This window comes from Etheostoma cragini, chromosome 7 (genome assembly GCF_013103735.1).
Source record: "Etheostoma cragini isolate CJK2018 chromosome 7, CSU_Ecrag_1.0, whole genome shotgun sequence".
Taxonomy (NCBI): Eukaryota; Metazoa; Chordata; class Actinopteri; order Perciformes; family Percidae; genus Etheostoma; species Etheostoma cragini.
The window spans coordinates 16778720-16794133 of NC_048413.1; the positions used below are offsets into that span (position 1 = coordinate 16778720).

The 15414-nt window shown below is 46.0% G+C and overlaps 1 protein-coding gene across 5 annotated transcripts in view; it reads left to right on the forward strand.

Moving 5' to 3' along the window:
- samd11 (sterile alpha motif domain containing 11) overlaps window positions 1–14490 on the forward strand; it is an 88947-nt gene extending 74457 nt beyond the window's left edge. For 3 of the 5 annotated variants that reach the window (XM_034877992.1, XM_034877988.1, XM_034877993.1), the window contains exons 7-13: window positions 1992–2145; window positions 6772–6887; window positions 8962–9040; window positions 9218–10008; window positions 10815–10948; window positions 12430–12540; window positions 12770–14490. In XM_034877992.1, coding sequence (XP_034733883.1) covers window positions 1992–2145; window positions 6772–6887; window positions 8962–9040; window positions 9218–10008; window positions 10815–10948; window positions 12430–12540; window positions 12770–13054 — 1670 coding nt within the window. In that variant the 3' untranslated portion in view covers window positions 13055–14490. The remainder of the gene's footprint in view (window positions 1–1991; window positions 2146–6771; window positions 6888–8961; window positions 9041–9217; window positions 10009–10814; window positions 10949–12429; window positions 12541–12769) is intronic. The other 2 variants (XM_034877989.1, XM_034877990.1) reach the window with 2 other exon arrangements.
- Window positions 14491–15414: the final 924 nt, after the last annotated feature.

The following is a 15414-nucleotide window of genomic DNA, read 5'->3' on the forward strand; positions in this document are numbered from 1 at the left end:
AAACTGGGATTTAAAGTGACACACAAGTGGCCAAGTTGGCTCAGTGGGTAGAGCAGATGCATATATATCGCAAGGTGTATGCCTCAACGTAGAGGCCCAGGGTTTGAATCCAACTTGTGACGGTTTCCTGCATGTCTTCGTCTCTCACCTAGCTGTCCTATCAAATAATGGCAATAAAGCCCCCAAAATAATCTTAAAAAAGACACACAAGGCAGGGAGAATAGTGAAATATGCTGTTTAGTTGCATTATGGGAAATGTAGGTTACAGTGTTTTAAGAGCTCAAGTAATTAAGGTCTACTGCCCAAAGTGAGGCTTTCTTACATTTTGACTGCAATATAGTCAGTATATTTTGGGCTCCGCAGCATCAATCTCTAACATTCTTTTTTCAAATCTGTCCCTCGGAAGTCCCCAAACTTTATGGAAGAGAAATACTAAATCACTTCAACTGACCCAGTCATACAAAATAATTGGCGAGGTGGGATTGTGACTACAGACAACTCATAGAGGTCAACTCTTCCACCCTGTCACCCCTAAACTATGTATTGCACAACAGACTGCGTGCGTGTGTTTGTGTGTGCGCTCTGTGGCTCCAATTCCCTCTGATCCCTCCCTTATCTCTCACAACCCCCCAACCCCCTTACCCTCACACACACACACACACACACACACACACACACACACACACACACACACACACACACACAGACAAACACACACAGACCCTTGTCTGCAGCCAGCCGAGTCCCCTGCGGCCTGGCGCAGCAAACAGATCGATACACCGGAGCTAGGCCGCATTAATATCTGTCGCTTCAACCCCCCCACCCGGCGCCCGCTCAGCTGCTTCAGCACACACACACACACACACACACACACACACACACACACACACACACACACACACACACACACACACACACACACACACACACACACACACACACACACACACGTACACACACAGTCAAGCTTGCACATGCAAGCACCTAAATCACACAGACGCACACAAACACACGTCACACCCGTACCGGCGGCGGAAATGGCCCCTAGCTCCCGAGGGATCTGTCTAATTAAAAAAGAGGGGGAGGAGGGGAAGCGTAGAGAGGATAGATAGATTGAGGCAGAGAGAGGGGGAAGAGAGAGAGCAGCATGGATTTTTCTCTCATTAGAAGCCATGTCTCCTGGTGTGGCCTGGCCTGGCTGATAATGATGAGGCCTCTTCTCCTGCGAGAGAGAGACCCGTTGCTGGAACAGGGATGGAAGGGGATGAGCGATGGAATGGATGGAATGAGGCGAGTGGTAGAGGGCAGAAGGTGGAGAGAGGGGGCAAGCAGAGATAGAGGGAGAAGGCATGGTGTTGGCAGAGGTGGGGAGGGTTAAAACGAGTTTTGAATCCAAAGGGTGACAGACGGACTTAGCACTCTGTGCTAATTGCATGCACCCCTTCCAAAATGAATGCTTTTGTTTATCCTCAGTGTGTGTTTGCTTATGTGGTCATGTGTGTCTGAATGTGTATATGGATGTAACATGGGGATAAGAAAACGCACAACAATAATTTCCAGTATTAACAAAAAAAATTACTTATTGGGTGTTTTTATAAGCTACCAGCTCATTTACATGACAGGACAACAAACTTTTTAAAGTATGCCTCACTTCTGAGGTTTTGCCACGCGCTTATAGCTAATATGCAACACTCAACATAAGCCATCAACTCCAAGCTGGTGAAATGTAAAGTCAGTAGGATTTTCTATATAAAAATACAAAGTGCAAAGCTGAGGTTCTGTTAATATATTACTGTGAGAAGCTTGATACTAAATTTGTTTTTATCCTCCCCTGTCTGTCTCCCCTTCACTCCTTGCCTCTCATTTGCTTTTTTCCTCTCTTCTTTCCTCAACTTAATCCTTCATCATCTTTATCATGTCAACTTGTATCTTCCCATCTCTCTCTCTCCACTGTACTTTCCCTGTTTTGTCCCGTTTCTCTCCCTATTCAGACTTGCTGCGTGCTCGCCAGGAGGCGTTGGCTGCAGCGGTTAGGAATCCAGCGGCCTTAGAAGCTCATCTGCCTTCTGCGGGCAGCTCCTCTTCATCCAGCCAGAGACGCAAGCAGGGTCTGCCGCAGCACCGGGACGCACATTACACTGACAGGTTAGAAACAAATGCAAACACACACTCGCTTGCAACCAAAATCTCTACGTCAGACCGGCTACAGCTAGCTATAGAAACCCTACCCTGCTTGCCAAACCAGCATTATTCATCATTCATAATTAATGAAGCCCAACACTCACATTCTACACACATATACTGCATAAGAGGCCCCAGATGATGTAAGCACAAGTAATTGTGGAAATTACAATGCAACAAAAACAAACTTGTCAGTGGGAGAAACTGTAGAAGGAGTTAATAGCCTGCCACTTTGCATCACCAGACCACTGCACTTTTCTTCCCATTCTTCCACCCATTCCTATCTTCCTCATCAAGGTCTGATCTCATATTTAGCTTTTTCAGTGTGCTGTAGTAAATGTGTGTGTGCGTCTGTGTATGTGTGTGAGATACATGGTTAAACTAAGGATCCAATAACCTCTTGGCCACCACTGTGGAGCTGCACGCCTGCATCCCCGGCTCTTCCTCCCTCCTCTCCCCCCAGCGCTGGCCCCTGCGCCTCCCAAACAAAGCCGGGGGCAGCGGGAGTGGGCGGGTAATTGCTTGTCGATTATTTATGTGGCGCAGGGAGAGGCGGGGGATCGATAATGGGCCGGCGGTGCGGCAGCAAGGGAGGGGAGGGTGTGTGTTTGTGTGTGTGTGAGAGAGACAGAGAAGCGGGTGGAAAGGGGTTGTGGTGGGGATATAAGCAGGAAGCAGAGCGGGCAGGCGCCGTGTGGTGCAGCTCTGGGAGGCTATGGGGGTGTATTAAGTGTGTTTGTGTGTGCGTGTGTGTGTGTGTGTGCGTGTGTGTGTTCAGGCGAGGAGGGGGAGCTGATTGTTTGCGTGTGTTTGTTCCATTTTTCAAGCTGGCGGTCTGCTTGCAAGCTCATCCATGCAGATTGAATTTGGGTTTGTTTGTGTGAATGTCTGCTAATTTGTGTGTGTGTGTTTGTTTGTGAGAGGCCAGTAACGCATTGTGAATGTAGTCAGTGAGCCTCGGCTGTTCTCTGACAGTCCATAGAGTAATTAGCCACACAGGACCGGGGACAGTCATCCTCCCTCCATCCATCTATCCATCTATCCATCCATCCATCCATCTCTACACTCTCCGTCCCCCTCTACCTCCCACTGCTTCCTCTTTAACCCCATAACTCTCAGTATGTTTTTGAGTGAATACAAAAAGGGGTTAATAAGAAATGGACAAGGAGTGATGCAAAACTTGTATGCTGTGTTACCTGTACATACTCATGTGTACATTCATTATAGGGCCAAAAGTATGTGGATAAACAATTTTGTGTATATTTGGTATTGAGATGTTTTATATTTTAGGCTACGCTCCTTACTTCCTATTAAGTGTAACCGTAATGCTTTATCATAAAACGTTTATTTTGTAGACAATAGTGTACTTATTGGCAACAGTTGGGAAGACCCCCCTCCCCCGTTTCAGTGTATAATGTCCACATACTTTTGGCTATGTAGTGTACATGCGTGTCCAAAGACCAGACTGTACCCACCTCCCATAAAATATACAGAGCCTGCTAAAACGGGGCAAGAAAATTAAAATCAAGATAATTGTCAAGTTAAAGAATATAAAAATAAGATAGAATGCAAAGCTGTGGCTGAGAATGTAATTGATGGAAGCTCTCCCCCCCTTTGACTCTATTTGTGGCTCACCTTTCCATCGACCCCTCATCATTGATTATCTGGGGCCCATTAGGGTCCATTGTTAAAAACAAATCATTAGGGCCGCTCGATGGGCTTAGAGCCTGGTGCTCCATTTGTCTGGCCTTAAATGGCACAAAGCTCACCAAGCATCTGCAAGGCAAATATGGGAGGTATGGAGAAAAGTAAAGAAAAAGGGAGGGAGAGAGGGAGAGGAAGTGGAAAACATTGGAGCTTAAAATGGGGATGAAGAGAGGGGAGGGAAACAGAAGTGGAGATGGCGAGAGGACGAAGTGACGGAGAGAGTGAGATAAGGGGAAGGAGGGAGGGAGAGAGAGAGAGAGAGAGAGAGAGAGAGAGAGAGAAAACGAGCACGGAGGGAGCCTCATCCATTTTAATGAGCTTCCTGTGTAAATGTGTTCCTGCGGAGAAGGAGCCGAAGGCGGCCACGCAGCGCTCCTAATCCCCCCACGCTCCCGTCATTAAGGGCAGCCCTGTCACACACACACACCCCTACACGCACACCCGGACACACATACACACTGCTTGGGCTGCTGCGGGACAGGACCGCTGTCGCCACTCTGACAGGTCGTCACACACCAGTGAATTCCCTAGGAGCCCCTGGCCTCACTCCAGGCAGAGAGAGAGAGAAAGGGGGGGAGGCAGGGGCATAGTTTTGCTTATAGGTTTTGATTACGAGCCCACCTTGCATTTGTGAATCTGCCTATTTTCAGTCTCATGCAACAACTAGTGTGTGAGTGTTTTTGCCTTCTCTTTTCACAGAATGTTAGTGATTTGCCAACAAAATGCACGGATAGGGCAAAAAGAAAAACACTCACACAGACAGACATGTATGCACGCACGCATGCAAGCACGCACGCACACACATGTACACACACACACACACACACTCGGAGCCTGAGAGCAAAATGACTGTCTGCCGCTCCTCCCTTAAAATTGCCTCCTATAAAAGGAGGAAGAGAGATGGAGGAAGGGAGTAGAGGGGAGTGTCAGACACACTCTTTTTTTCCCCCTCTCTCTCTGCCTCTCTCTCTCTGACTCTCTTACTCCCCGTGATTAGGCCTAATTATGGTGGCGTAGACGCCTGGCAGCCCCAGTCATGCAGCTTTAATTGACCGTTATTCATCTGCGGGCTAACGCTAGGCAAGGGTAGGCAGTGCAAGGAGAGGGAAGGGAGGGAGTATCAGAAAGGGGGGTGAGCGGTAATGGAAGTTTGGCATGCGGAAGCCATAGTGGGGGTGGATGGGAGTTTTGCGGGCGCCTTAGCCTAGTGGAACTGTGCTTCGCAAGGCTAATTGCTAGCCCCGGGGGATTAGGCCAGGTGATTACACACTGGGTGGTGTAATTACATAAGCAGCGGCTAGCGGGGCCCCGGCTCACGGCTCTAGGGTCACGCGCCGTAGCCCTCACCCAAGATTAATTGGAGCTGCCACTGGAGTGCGAGGCACCGCCGGAGAGAGCGGTTATACGATTAGCATTAACATTTCAGCGGCGGAGGCGATCGATGAATGATTCCCCCCCTCACCACCATCCTCTCAGTACTGGCTCCAACCCCCAATCTCATCTCCCCGCTTTTGTATGTGTGCCCTCCCTTCTTGCAGTTCCTCCCTCGCTCTCCTTTCCCCTCAACATTTAGTGAGGCGGGAGACATGCAGGCGCTAGCGAATTTGAACACAGTTGCAAAACAATATTTGCGGTTGCATGCACCCCAGTGTTGGTTTAGATTTTGTTTTTTTCTTTAACTTGTTTCTCATTTATGCTTTTGTGCGGTGGCAGTCACACAAAGCTGAGCTCTGATTGGTGTGATAGCAACAGCTCAGGAAGAGAGAAGAGGTGTGGGTAGCTAGGGAGTGAGCTCAGTAAAGGCCTTGGAAACAGCTGTGGTTTGAGACACTGAACGGGCATAGAGCATCATAATACACACTGACAGCTTTGTATCTGCTTCCTCAAAATTATGTCCCTATACTTGTGAAGATGTGCCTGAAACTAAGAGAAAAACAGAAAAGGATAGAATGGGAGAAAGAAGTACAGTGAAAAAAGAAGTGGGAGGGAAACTGTAAGAAATACAAAGAGGCAAGACAAGGCTGCAGTGAAGAGACAGGATGAGATTGAGTGATGAGGAGGGGGAGAGAAAAATACATAGTGAGAGGCTAAAGGAATAAAGGTGGAAGACAAGAAAGGAGTTAACAAGACAGATTTTCAGAAGTCATGAAGAAGTAGAGAGAACAGAAAAAAGATGTTTAAGACAGAACAAGAGACGGAGAGAGAGCGGGAGAAAGGTGAGAGGCGCCTCGAGGAGGACAAAAGATGAAGCCAATAATGGAGAGGCCTTTTCAGAAGCAGAGGTTGCAGGACGCTCCATCTTTTCACCGGTTTGAATGCAACCTAGAGAGTGAGAGAGGGAGGGAAATGGAGAGGAGGGCATAAAAAAGGGAGAAGAGAGGAGGGATGAGTGTTAATTAGAAGGTCCTTCAGCCCGTGGCCCCGGTCAAGACGCAGGGGCCGCCCCAGCTGTCGGAGCATGACACACTGGTATTGTGCATTCAGCCCTCATTATGTGTGTGGGTCTAGAGTTGTGTGTGTGTGTGTGTGTGTTTCTGTGTATGGATCTTGTGTGTATGTGTGAGGCGGCAGAGGAAGGGAAGGCTGCAGTCCAGGGTACAGCAATGGCCAGCGGCGCTTGCTGCGGCGTGACAAGACTGATGAGGCACTGGGGCGACACAGGGGCCTCTGGAGCTCCACTGATAAAAATACACTGCATACATTGGTGTGGCAGCATGCACACACGCACAAAGAAAAGAGTTGAGATGTACTTAAAAATATTCTTTTCACGTAGAGAAACACACATTATACATCCATCCACGCTGAATACTTTGGTCATTTCAAAACACCCAGTGTGAAATCCGAACTGAATTTGAGTTGTCATTTTCCCATTTGTGTCCACAGAGAACTGTCCCACCCTCCACCCCTACTGTCCCCTCCAACTGCCCCTCACATCGCCTTAGGACATCACCTGCGGCCTCCTTTCCTGGGCATGCCCTCCGCTCTTTGCCAGGCCCCTGGTGAGTCATAAATCATGCTAAGGCTAAATAGATACTAATGCACTGTTCCAATGCGGATGCATAGCGTGTACACTTGTAAACAAATATATCCAGTATATATTTTAATGTGCACCGATATGAAGGTAATACGCCCATTTGCTGTGATATAATCGCAACATACCACAACCTGTCATGAGCTATTGCTTAAACAATAAATACAAAAAAACAGTCCCTCCTGTGCTGGCTGCCGACGAGGTTGCTATGGAACATACTGTAGCCGCTAGCATATTTATTTTTTCAACAAAGGTGAGCGTTATATACGTTTTTTACATTAATTTGTATGTTGATGTTTATTGTGCAACCACTGAAAAACAGTCCAGCATCAGTGGGATGACTTTAAAAACTGCTTGTAGGCTTGCATTTATTGTTAGCTTGAAGTGGTAAGGATGTTGCTCCACTTTCTCTGGTCACTGAGTTTGGTCGCCAATAGCTCTGGAGAGAGGTTTTGCACTTTTGACCACTTACAGCCATAATCTGTCTTGATTCAAGACCCTCAATAGATGGGGATAGATCATGTTGCTGCAGAGGCAGTGATTAGTGTATTTCTGGGTTCTTGCTTGCTTGCAAATTCTGGGCAACATTGTTGCAAGACAATTGATGAACATTGTCTGTATAGACTATAGATTTTTTTATAGCTATGGTACCCGAATCTTAGCCAAAAAGTATGTACTAGGTCACTTACCTAACATCGTGGTTCACTTTTTCATGTGTCCAATGGTAGGTGGGAGAGATATTTCTCTATGGACGAGGGGATCGTCAGGCTGTTTGTACATAAATCCCCTTGTGTTTTCTTTATTCTTCTTCAGTGGGTTGTTGTGATTCTTTGTATGCTTGTTGAAGGCCAGTGTTGCATACTTAAGCCTGTTTTTGTCTCTTTTGATAGTGAATGGGTTTTGAGCTGCCGATTGCCTTCATTTCCCCAGCGCCCACTATAGTTGAACATCATACCACACTTTGTTCACTAGCACCTTCAGGGTGCTGGGATCCAGCACCTGTCATCTTCTGATATTGGCGCATGATGAACTGTCATGTTGAGCCCCTTCTTTCTCTGTGTTTTAACAATGCCCCTTAAAACATTGTTGTACGTTAACTCCGTGTCTTTGAGGGGACGCCAGGACCGACTCAGCGGTGGTCATTACATAAACTTTTAAAGGAACACGCCGACTTATTGGGACTTTAGCTTATTTACCCTAACCCCCAGAGTTAGACAAGTCGATACATACCCTTCTCATATCCGTGCGTGCTGTAACTCTGTCTGACTCCCCCTGTACTAGCTTAGCCTAGCAACGATCCTGCAGGCAACTGGTTCCAACTAGCCTACTGCTCCCAATAAGTGACAAAATAACGCCAACATGTTCCTATTTACATGTTGTGATTTGTATAGTCACTATGTGTACAAATAACAAGGTCATATGAGACACAGCTATATTCTAACCGCATACTAACTGGGTACTATATTCTGAGTAAGGCAGTAACACAGTAATCAGAACGAACACGGACTGGTGGTGTTTATGTGGAATCCAATTCATTAGCAAGGCAAAGGCTACAGTCATGAGCGTTAGCTCTAGCGCCACTCATTTTATCCTGGGGTGAAAAAGCGCATTTGGGACAGCGCAGTAATATTACATGCGAAATGTCGCCCCTGAACAACTGCAATAGTAGTGACCACCTTGTTCATGTAATAGTGTTATTAACATTAAAATTTGAGCTATTCGTTTTATAATTTCAGATTTTATAACAGTACGATAGTTGCAGAATTTAATTTGCAGTAAACCGTCAAGTAGAATAGTTTTTTTGCGGAGTACCTTTTGGTAACCTTGTAACATAGACTTCTCTTTAATGATCCTTTTGGGATGACTCTCGCAAGGAAATTTAAATTTTCAGCAGCAGTTTTCAGCAGCTTACAAAAAAAGGTATAAAAATACAGTGCAGAGAGAGGATTTCTCATCGATTGGCATCTTGAGAACTCACATGTCACTTTGACTTTTTACATTTTTGCTTACAGGTATGCATTTTCTTACTGTTTTTATCACAGGTTATGGTTTCCTCCAACCAGCTCAAGCTGAGCTCTTTGCTCGACAACAGGAGATGCTAAGGAAGCAGAATCTGGCCAGGTGTGTGTGTTGTAATGTTACAATAGTGTAATTATAGCAGCCCTGTGTAATAGTAAATCATGACCGCTAAGTCTTGTTGGGTGAGTTTATTGTACAGCAATAAAATAGGTTCAAGATTTTTTTTTTTGAAGACATTTGGCCTGAACGTTGAAGTCCCTGTATGTTTACCTGCCTTAGACTTGAGATGTCAGCAGAGCTCCTGAGACAGAAAGAGTTGGAAAGTCTCCACCAGCGACAACAGCAGCAGCGTCTTCTGGGCTCCGACACTTTGGGAGCGCTGCCTTCCGGCCTGCCTCCCGACCATCCAGCCCTGCGGAGCCTCCACGACATCCCAGAAGGCCATCCACTCCGTGAGGAACTGGCTCGCCGCTCAAATGCAATGCTAGTGCTTCGCCATGGGGCTGCCACACCCCTCCTAACCCTCAACCACCACCAGCATCAACAACCTGGGCCACCCTCCACACCCAAAGAAACCCAGGCACAGAGATCCACCGCTGTGCCAGATGCCGAATCCAGGAAGGCTCCCGGCAGGGCCCCCCAGACACAGCTCCATGCTGGGGATCCTAGAGGAGGACGAGAGGACAGAGGCAGGGAGGGAGACAGAGAGGTGCAGGATGAGGAGATGAAGGACTCGGACAGCGAGACAGAGATGTGTGAGGAAAGGCAGGACAGTGTCGGGGTCAAATCCAGCAGTAAACCCAGGGACAGGGAGAAAGACAGTGGTAAAGAGACTTGCAGCAAGGGAGTATGTGACAGTGCCAAGGAGACTGGAGAGAGCTCCGGCAGGCTGAGCGCTGCTTGTAGTTCAGCAGGTACAGAGTCACCCAGTCACCATCTCTTCACCCCTGGACTGGGCAAGGCTGATGTCAAGTACCACCTGCCACCTGGGTTCATGCCACCGCTGCCTGCTCTTCACACCCAGTCCCTGCCCATTGGATTCCCCTACGCCAACCCCTACTTTCACACGGGTAAGAGACTCAGTCACACACATACACAATACACACAGCTGACATGTGAAACCCATTAGCGTCACTCTTTGTGTGCATGTCTCTAGTGTGGAGACCTCTCCCTTTTAGGGGCCCTGCCTCTGACCCCACTGTGACCCTTGTGCACACCACCAGCAGCACAGCCACGTGGGCAGAAAGGAGGGAGCTGTTTGTTCACATAAATAAGAAAACTTACAAAAACTAACTAATCCTATCATTGAACAAATTCCCACCATGAGCAACTTAACTATGGAAGATGGAAATCTAGTCAGTAGAGCTAATAAAGCTAAAGAGTAGAGCTTAAAAGTAATTCCACAATAGCTGATTATCAACAAATAGTAATGGATTTATGAAACAAAAGTACCCAACCATTCACTGTTTCCACCTTCTCAATGTGAGGATTTACAGATTTTTTTTTCAATTTAAATATCACCAAAACATCACAAATATTTGACATCTTCTCAGGCTCTAAAAAAAGTTTGATTTGTTTTTTAAACATTTTATCCTCAATTATCCACAGTTTTCACTGATAATAAAAATATCATTTATTTCTTAAATTAAAGGTTTTCTTTTCTTAAACTCATGACTAAACTTCACAGAACTACCAAAAATTGTTTTAGCTGCATTTTGGAAAAATGTTGACAGCACATTTTTAAGTGTCTATAAGCTTGCAGTTTTCACATTTTGTATCACTAAAAATAATGGCAGCACGATCCTCAGTTTTTATAGCAACTTTGTACCCATTGTTTATATTGACACATCATTTTCACCCACTGCTGCACTGTCAGGCTCTGTGGGAGGTCTCTTCATGGATGGGGAGGAGACAGCCACAGCAAACCCTGTGGAGGACATCAGCAAGTGGAGTGTGGAGGACGTGTGTGGCTTTATAAGTAGCCTGGCTGGATGTGCTGAATACACACAGGTGAGGACATAGAGAGAAAAGAGAGAGAGAGAGGAGGGGATGGAGGCCAGGGGCAGGCTGACCACTAACTATAGAAGAACATTGACCAAGATATATTATATACTGCAACACTACTGTAGTGCTTTCAAAGGCATCTCGTATGTTCAGGTGGAAGCACAAAACCTACACACACCTTCAAATATAGTGTGAATGTGTGGATGCACGAATGATTATGTTCACAATTGCAGCCATATCAGTGGGCTTTGTATGAATGAGGGCAAGTTAGCAGCGCGTGTAACCTGAAGCCTGTGTGTGAATCAAGTGTGGATTTGTTTGTATAGCCATATATTGTTCCAAAATGAAATAACCAGAATTTGAGAAAAGTGAACCAATCTTACCTTTATTCATACCCATCTTTAAATAAATATTATTTAAAAAAAAAAACAATTAGTGGTTTCGAACAATACTCATGTGACATTATGTTTAAAGAGTTATTTGTTGGGGTGGAAACAAGCCTTTCTCTGTGCAAATATTATTTGTAAAGTTCAGCTGAAGCTAATACTAGGCTTCAACTAAGTCAGCGTAATCAATTGAGCATCTAACTTTGAGTCAAGGTGTGTGTGTGTGTGTGTGTGTCGAACAATCACAGGAAGCACGCTCACTGAGTAGCAGCAAGCCTACGGGCGCATTATGTAGTGTGTGGTGAATGAGAGGCATATTCTAAGCACTTTGTCTGGTAAGGTAGAAAGAGGCTATGTAAATGCACTACATTTATCCTTCGGATGAGTTGTTCTTGAGAAAGCTTGGCCACGCCTCCCGATAACTCTGCAAGCAGCATGCTACGAGTAGCGCAAGTGAGAATGGCAAGTCGGTCGAGTGTCATTGCGTGTTTGAGCAAGTAGAAAGAGCGGTGCACTGTTGAGAGTAGCGTACAAGTGCGGGTGAGAGGAAATAGATAGCAAAGACGATGTGTGTATGATAAGTGAGTTAACTGAACAATAAAACTTCTCAAGACACGGTGCCTTCATCTTTTGGCAATACTCCCAGTAAAGTGAAGGGTGTTACCAAGTTGTGAAAAAAAAGTAACATTGGAAACCTTTAAAATACAATATTAGTATGACATTCCCTCCCATTAGGTTTAGATGAACTTTAGAAATGCATCCCTCTTGTCTCTTACACTAGAGTCACACTTGTAATTTGAAGATTTCTTCATGGCCAGTATTGAGAAGAGGAAGATTCCAGTGACCAATAATGTACAATGGGCATGTGAATATTGGGTTAGGAGACAGTTGAAAATCTAAACCTTTTTAAGAATCATTTTCTCCACAACTGCATCCCCTATATTGTAAAAATGTTTTACCTCTCAAAATGGGTATGTAACATTTTGGAATAGTCACTATTTTGTAGGTTGGGTGAATGAATGTGTAGGTTTGTGTGTCGAGGGTGTTTCTGTGTGCGTCTATATGTCGGGGCTGTGGCTGAAGCAGCTGTGTCTCTGCCAGGTGTTTCGGGAGCAAGCCATTGATGGAGAGACATTACCGCTGCTCACTGAGGAGCACCTGCTCAACACCATGGGACTAAAGCTGGGGCCCGCGCTCAAGATCCGCTCACAGGTACACACAGCACAGACCTGCGTGTGTGTGTTCGAGTGGACTTGTGTTTGAATGTGTTTCTGTCCATAGGCCCAAGACAAACTGCTAGTGTAGCATAGACTATTCCCTTAAACTAGCCAGCCCCAGACTGCAGCCTCTCTTCTACTCTCTCTGTTTAAAATACAGTATTAGTTTTATTATTCAACACTCAACAGGCTGTACTGACAGTCAAATGGTCTCCTCTCCTCAGGTGGCACGGCGTGTTGGCAGACTTTTCTACATGACTGGGTTTCCGCTGGCGTTCCCGTTTCCACCTTCCGCCGTACTGCGCCCCCCAGAACGTGATCGGGAACCCCTGACCACACCATCAGACCCCCCACTTCCTCTCTCTCTCTCCCTGCCCCACAGACACACCTCAACCAGCAGCAGCTCCTCTCCGTACAGCGGCCCTACCCCAGGGTGCTCCTCCCCAAAGCAAGAAAATGGTAACGGCTCCACAGTAGTGGGCAGATACGAGGCTAAAACTCCTTCGTAGGAGAGGACAAGCAGGTTTGAGGGGGATAGACCTGCATACAACTAACCTAACCTCGAGGTTCCTTCTTTACAAAACTCTCCCCACCTTGGGACCTTTACGCTGAAATTTAGTGGAAAATATTGGACTGGAATAAAAGACAACTGAACCTTATCTAACAAAACAATCAGCTTCTGGAGTTCCTCTGCAGTTGCTGTAGCTGACCAGAATCCAAACCAACTGGGTTGGAAGGGATACACGTGAAGCGACAGGAACAGAGGAGGAAGAAAAAGAGGAAAGGAGACAGCTGGTTGCAGACAGCCTGCCAAAAAAAATGAGCAAAGCCCTGCCACAAATACGAAATTCTTGCAAGTCAGACAGTCAGACGCTAGCGGAAACTCTTCCTTCCTTCCAGGGCTGGAGGAAGCTTGGCTCACTTACTTTCTTTCACTTGTTTCTCAAACTGCTCTCACCACAAGCCCTGCACAAACCAGGAATTTGAAAAGAGACACGGCTCCCCTTTTTGCCTCTCCCCTCGCGGGTTTCCCCGAGGCCAAACAGAAGTGTGGAGCAGCCTTTTTCGAGGCTGGAGTTGAAGCATATGCTGAGCTGCACCAGATCTGTCCCTCTTATCACTGCAACTATGCATTCCACTGTCCCGATACCAAAGATGACCGGATGTGTGGAATTGAAATCATGTTTCATAAAGTGTCTGCTTCTTTTTTCAATAATGGTCTCAGAGAAAGACTGGTCCAACAGGGAAATGCTAGGCTAGTGCCTCACATTATGGACTGCATTTGTGTCACTACACAGCTAGAGCTGTCATTTACAGACATTCAGATGCTTAAAAATGTTTAAGTGAAAAAGCCTCAATGGCGACTATGGTGTGGCTTATGTCATAGAATGCTTGTGTTGACTACTGTGGGAGGTAGGAAAAACATGCAAAATTTGTACAGAATCATGCTTAAGATGAAAATATCCTGAAGGTTAACATACGTGGTACTTTTACTTTTTGTTAAATGTAGTTGCACGAATAAGATTCTTTACTGACAAAAAATGTGACATTCTGAACTTTGGTGGTACTTTTGTTTACTCTTTTGTTCTGCCATTTTGTTAATGTGTAATATTAAGACGCTCCAATCTTGAATGCTACTTCAGCATATAAATATGAGGAAAAAAATATTTATAGGCCTTTTGATGTAGTAGATAAAGCAGATTGATATGTATTATAATTAGCCCTTAAGACAGATTCCAAAGATACTTTTACTGTGTTTTATCTTGGTTGCAGGGAAAAGAAAGGCACAAAGCTCTTAATGCAAATGTTATAAATTTGTTATGGATTCTTTTTTTCTTAAACTACGCAAGCAAGCAATTAAATGGTCTCTAGATTTCCCGTCAAAAGTTTTGTCTTCATCCTATTTTTCTATTCACCACACAGGTGAAATAAATCCTAAAGAAATGCCTCCACTTTCTCTTTTCTCTCCTGTTTGTGTGCCTGGCTCCTTCTGTAAAAAAAAGAAAAAGCAGGAGAGAGTATGTGGTCTCTTGTGTGTGTGTGTGTGTGTGTAAAAGGGAGGTGGCCCATGGGGTGCGGGGCACAGTTCAGGTTAACACCAGCTGTCAGAGTGTGAGGTTCAGCCACAGGCTAAGACCTCCCCTGCCTGTGGGGATAAACCTGACCCTCCTCATCCACCCACACACAGACATACAGGACCAGAACCAGGAAAAACCCCACTCACCTTTCTCCTTCAAAGAGTTTACACTGAAGCAGTATGCGCTACACTCTACTGGGACTTCCCCACGTTTTAGGCTGGGCCACTGCACCACAATGTTCTGTATTCACTGAAAACAGCTACGGAGAAAAAGTGATGACGTATTCGTGAAGACTGTCATGTATTGTACCACCAGTAAATGCATGCAATAATTATGCCGCCAACAAAAGGCCAGTACAACCTTTAGTGGTGAAGGGTGCACCAAAATCAAGAACGAAAAGGGGATAAGTTGGAGTAGGAAAGCCGTGTCTGAGCATGCGAATACACAGAAAGAGAAGATAGTGGTCTGACAGGGGGTGGGTAAGGAGTTGGCACAGAAACAGACCAGCCTGTGTTGCTGCTCTACCACCTGGGCAGAAAGTCTTGGCACACCATCAGACGCCACCCTGCCAGCCTGGCACAGCATTGCTGCCTCAGGGATCAACACCCGCCTCTCTGTACCCCTCCTCTTGGCCGGCCCATCCTGGCTCGCCCTGGCTCATAGCGCTCTACAAATAGCGCGTCCTCACAAAGCCCGAGGCTGCCTACAGGTGTGCACATGAAGGACACAAATGACTCGCTTCAGATGCACTTGTGTACACGCTTCAATTAATTAGCATGAAAAAATTGAGA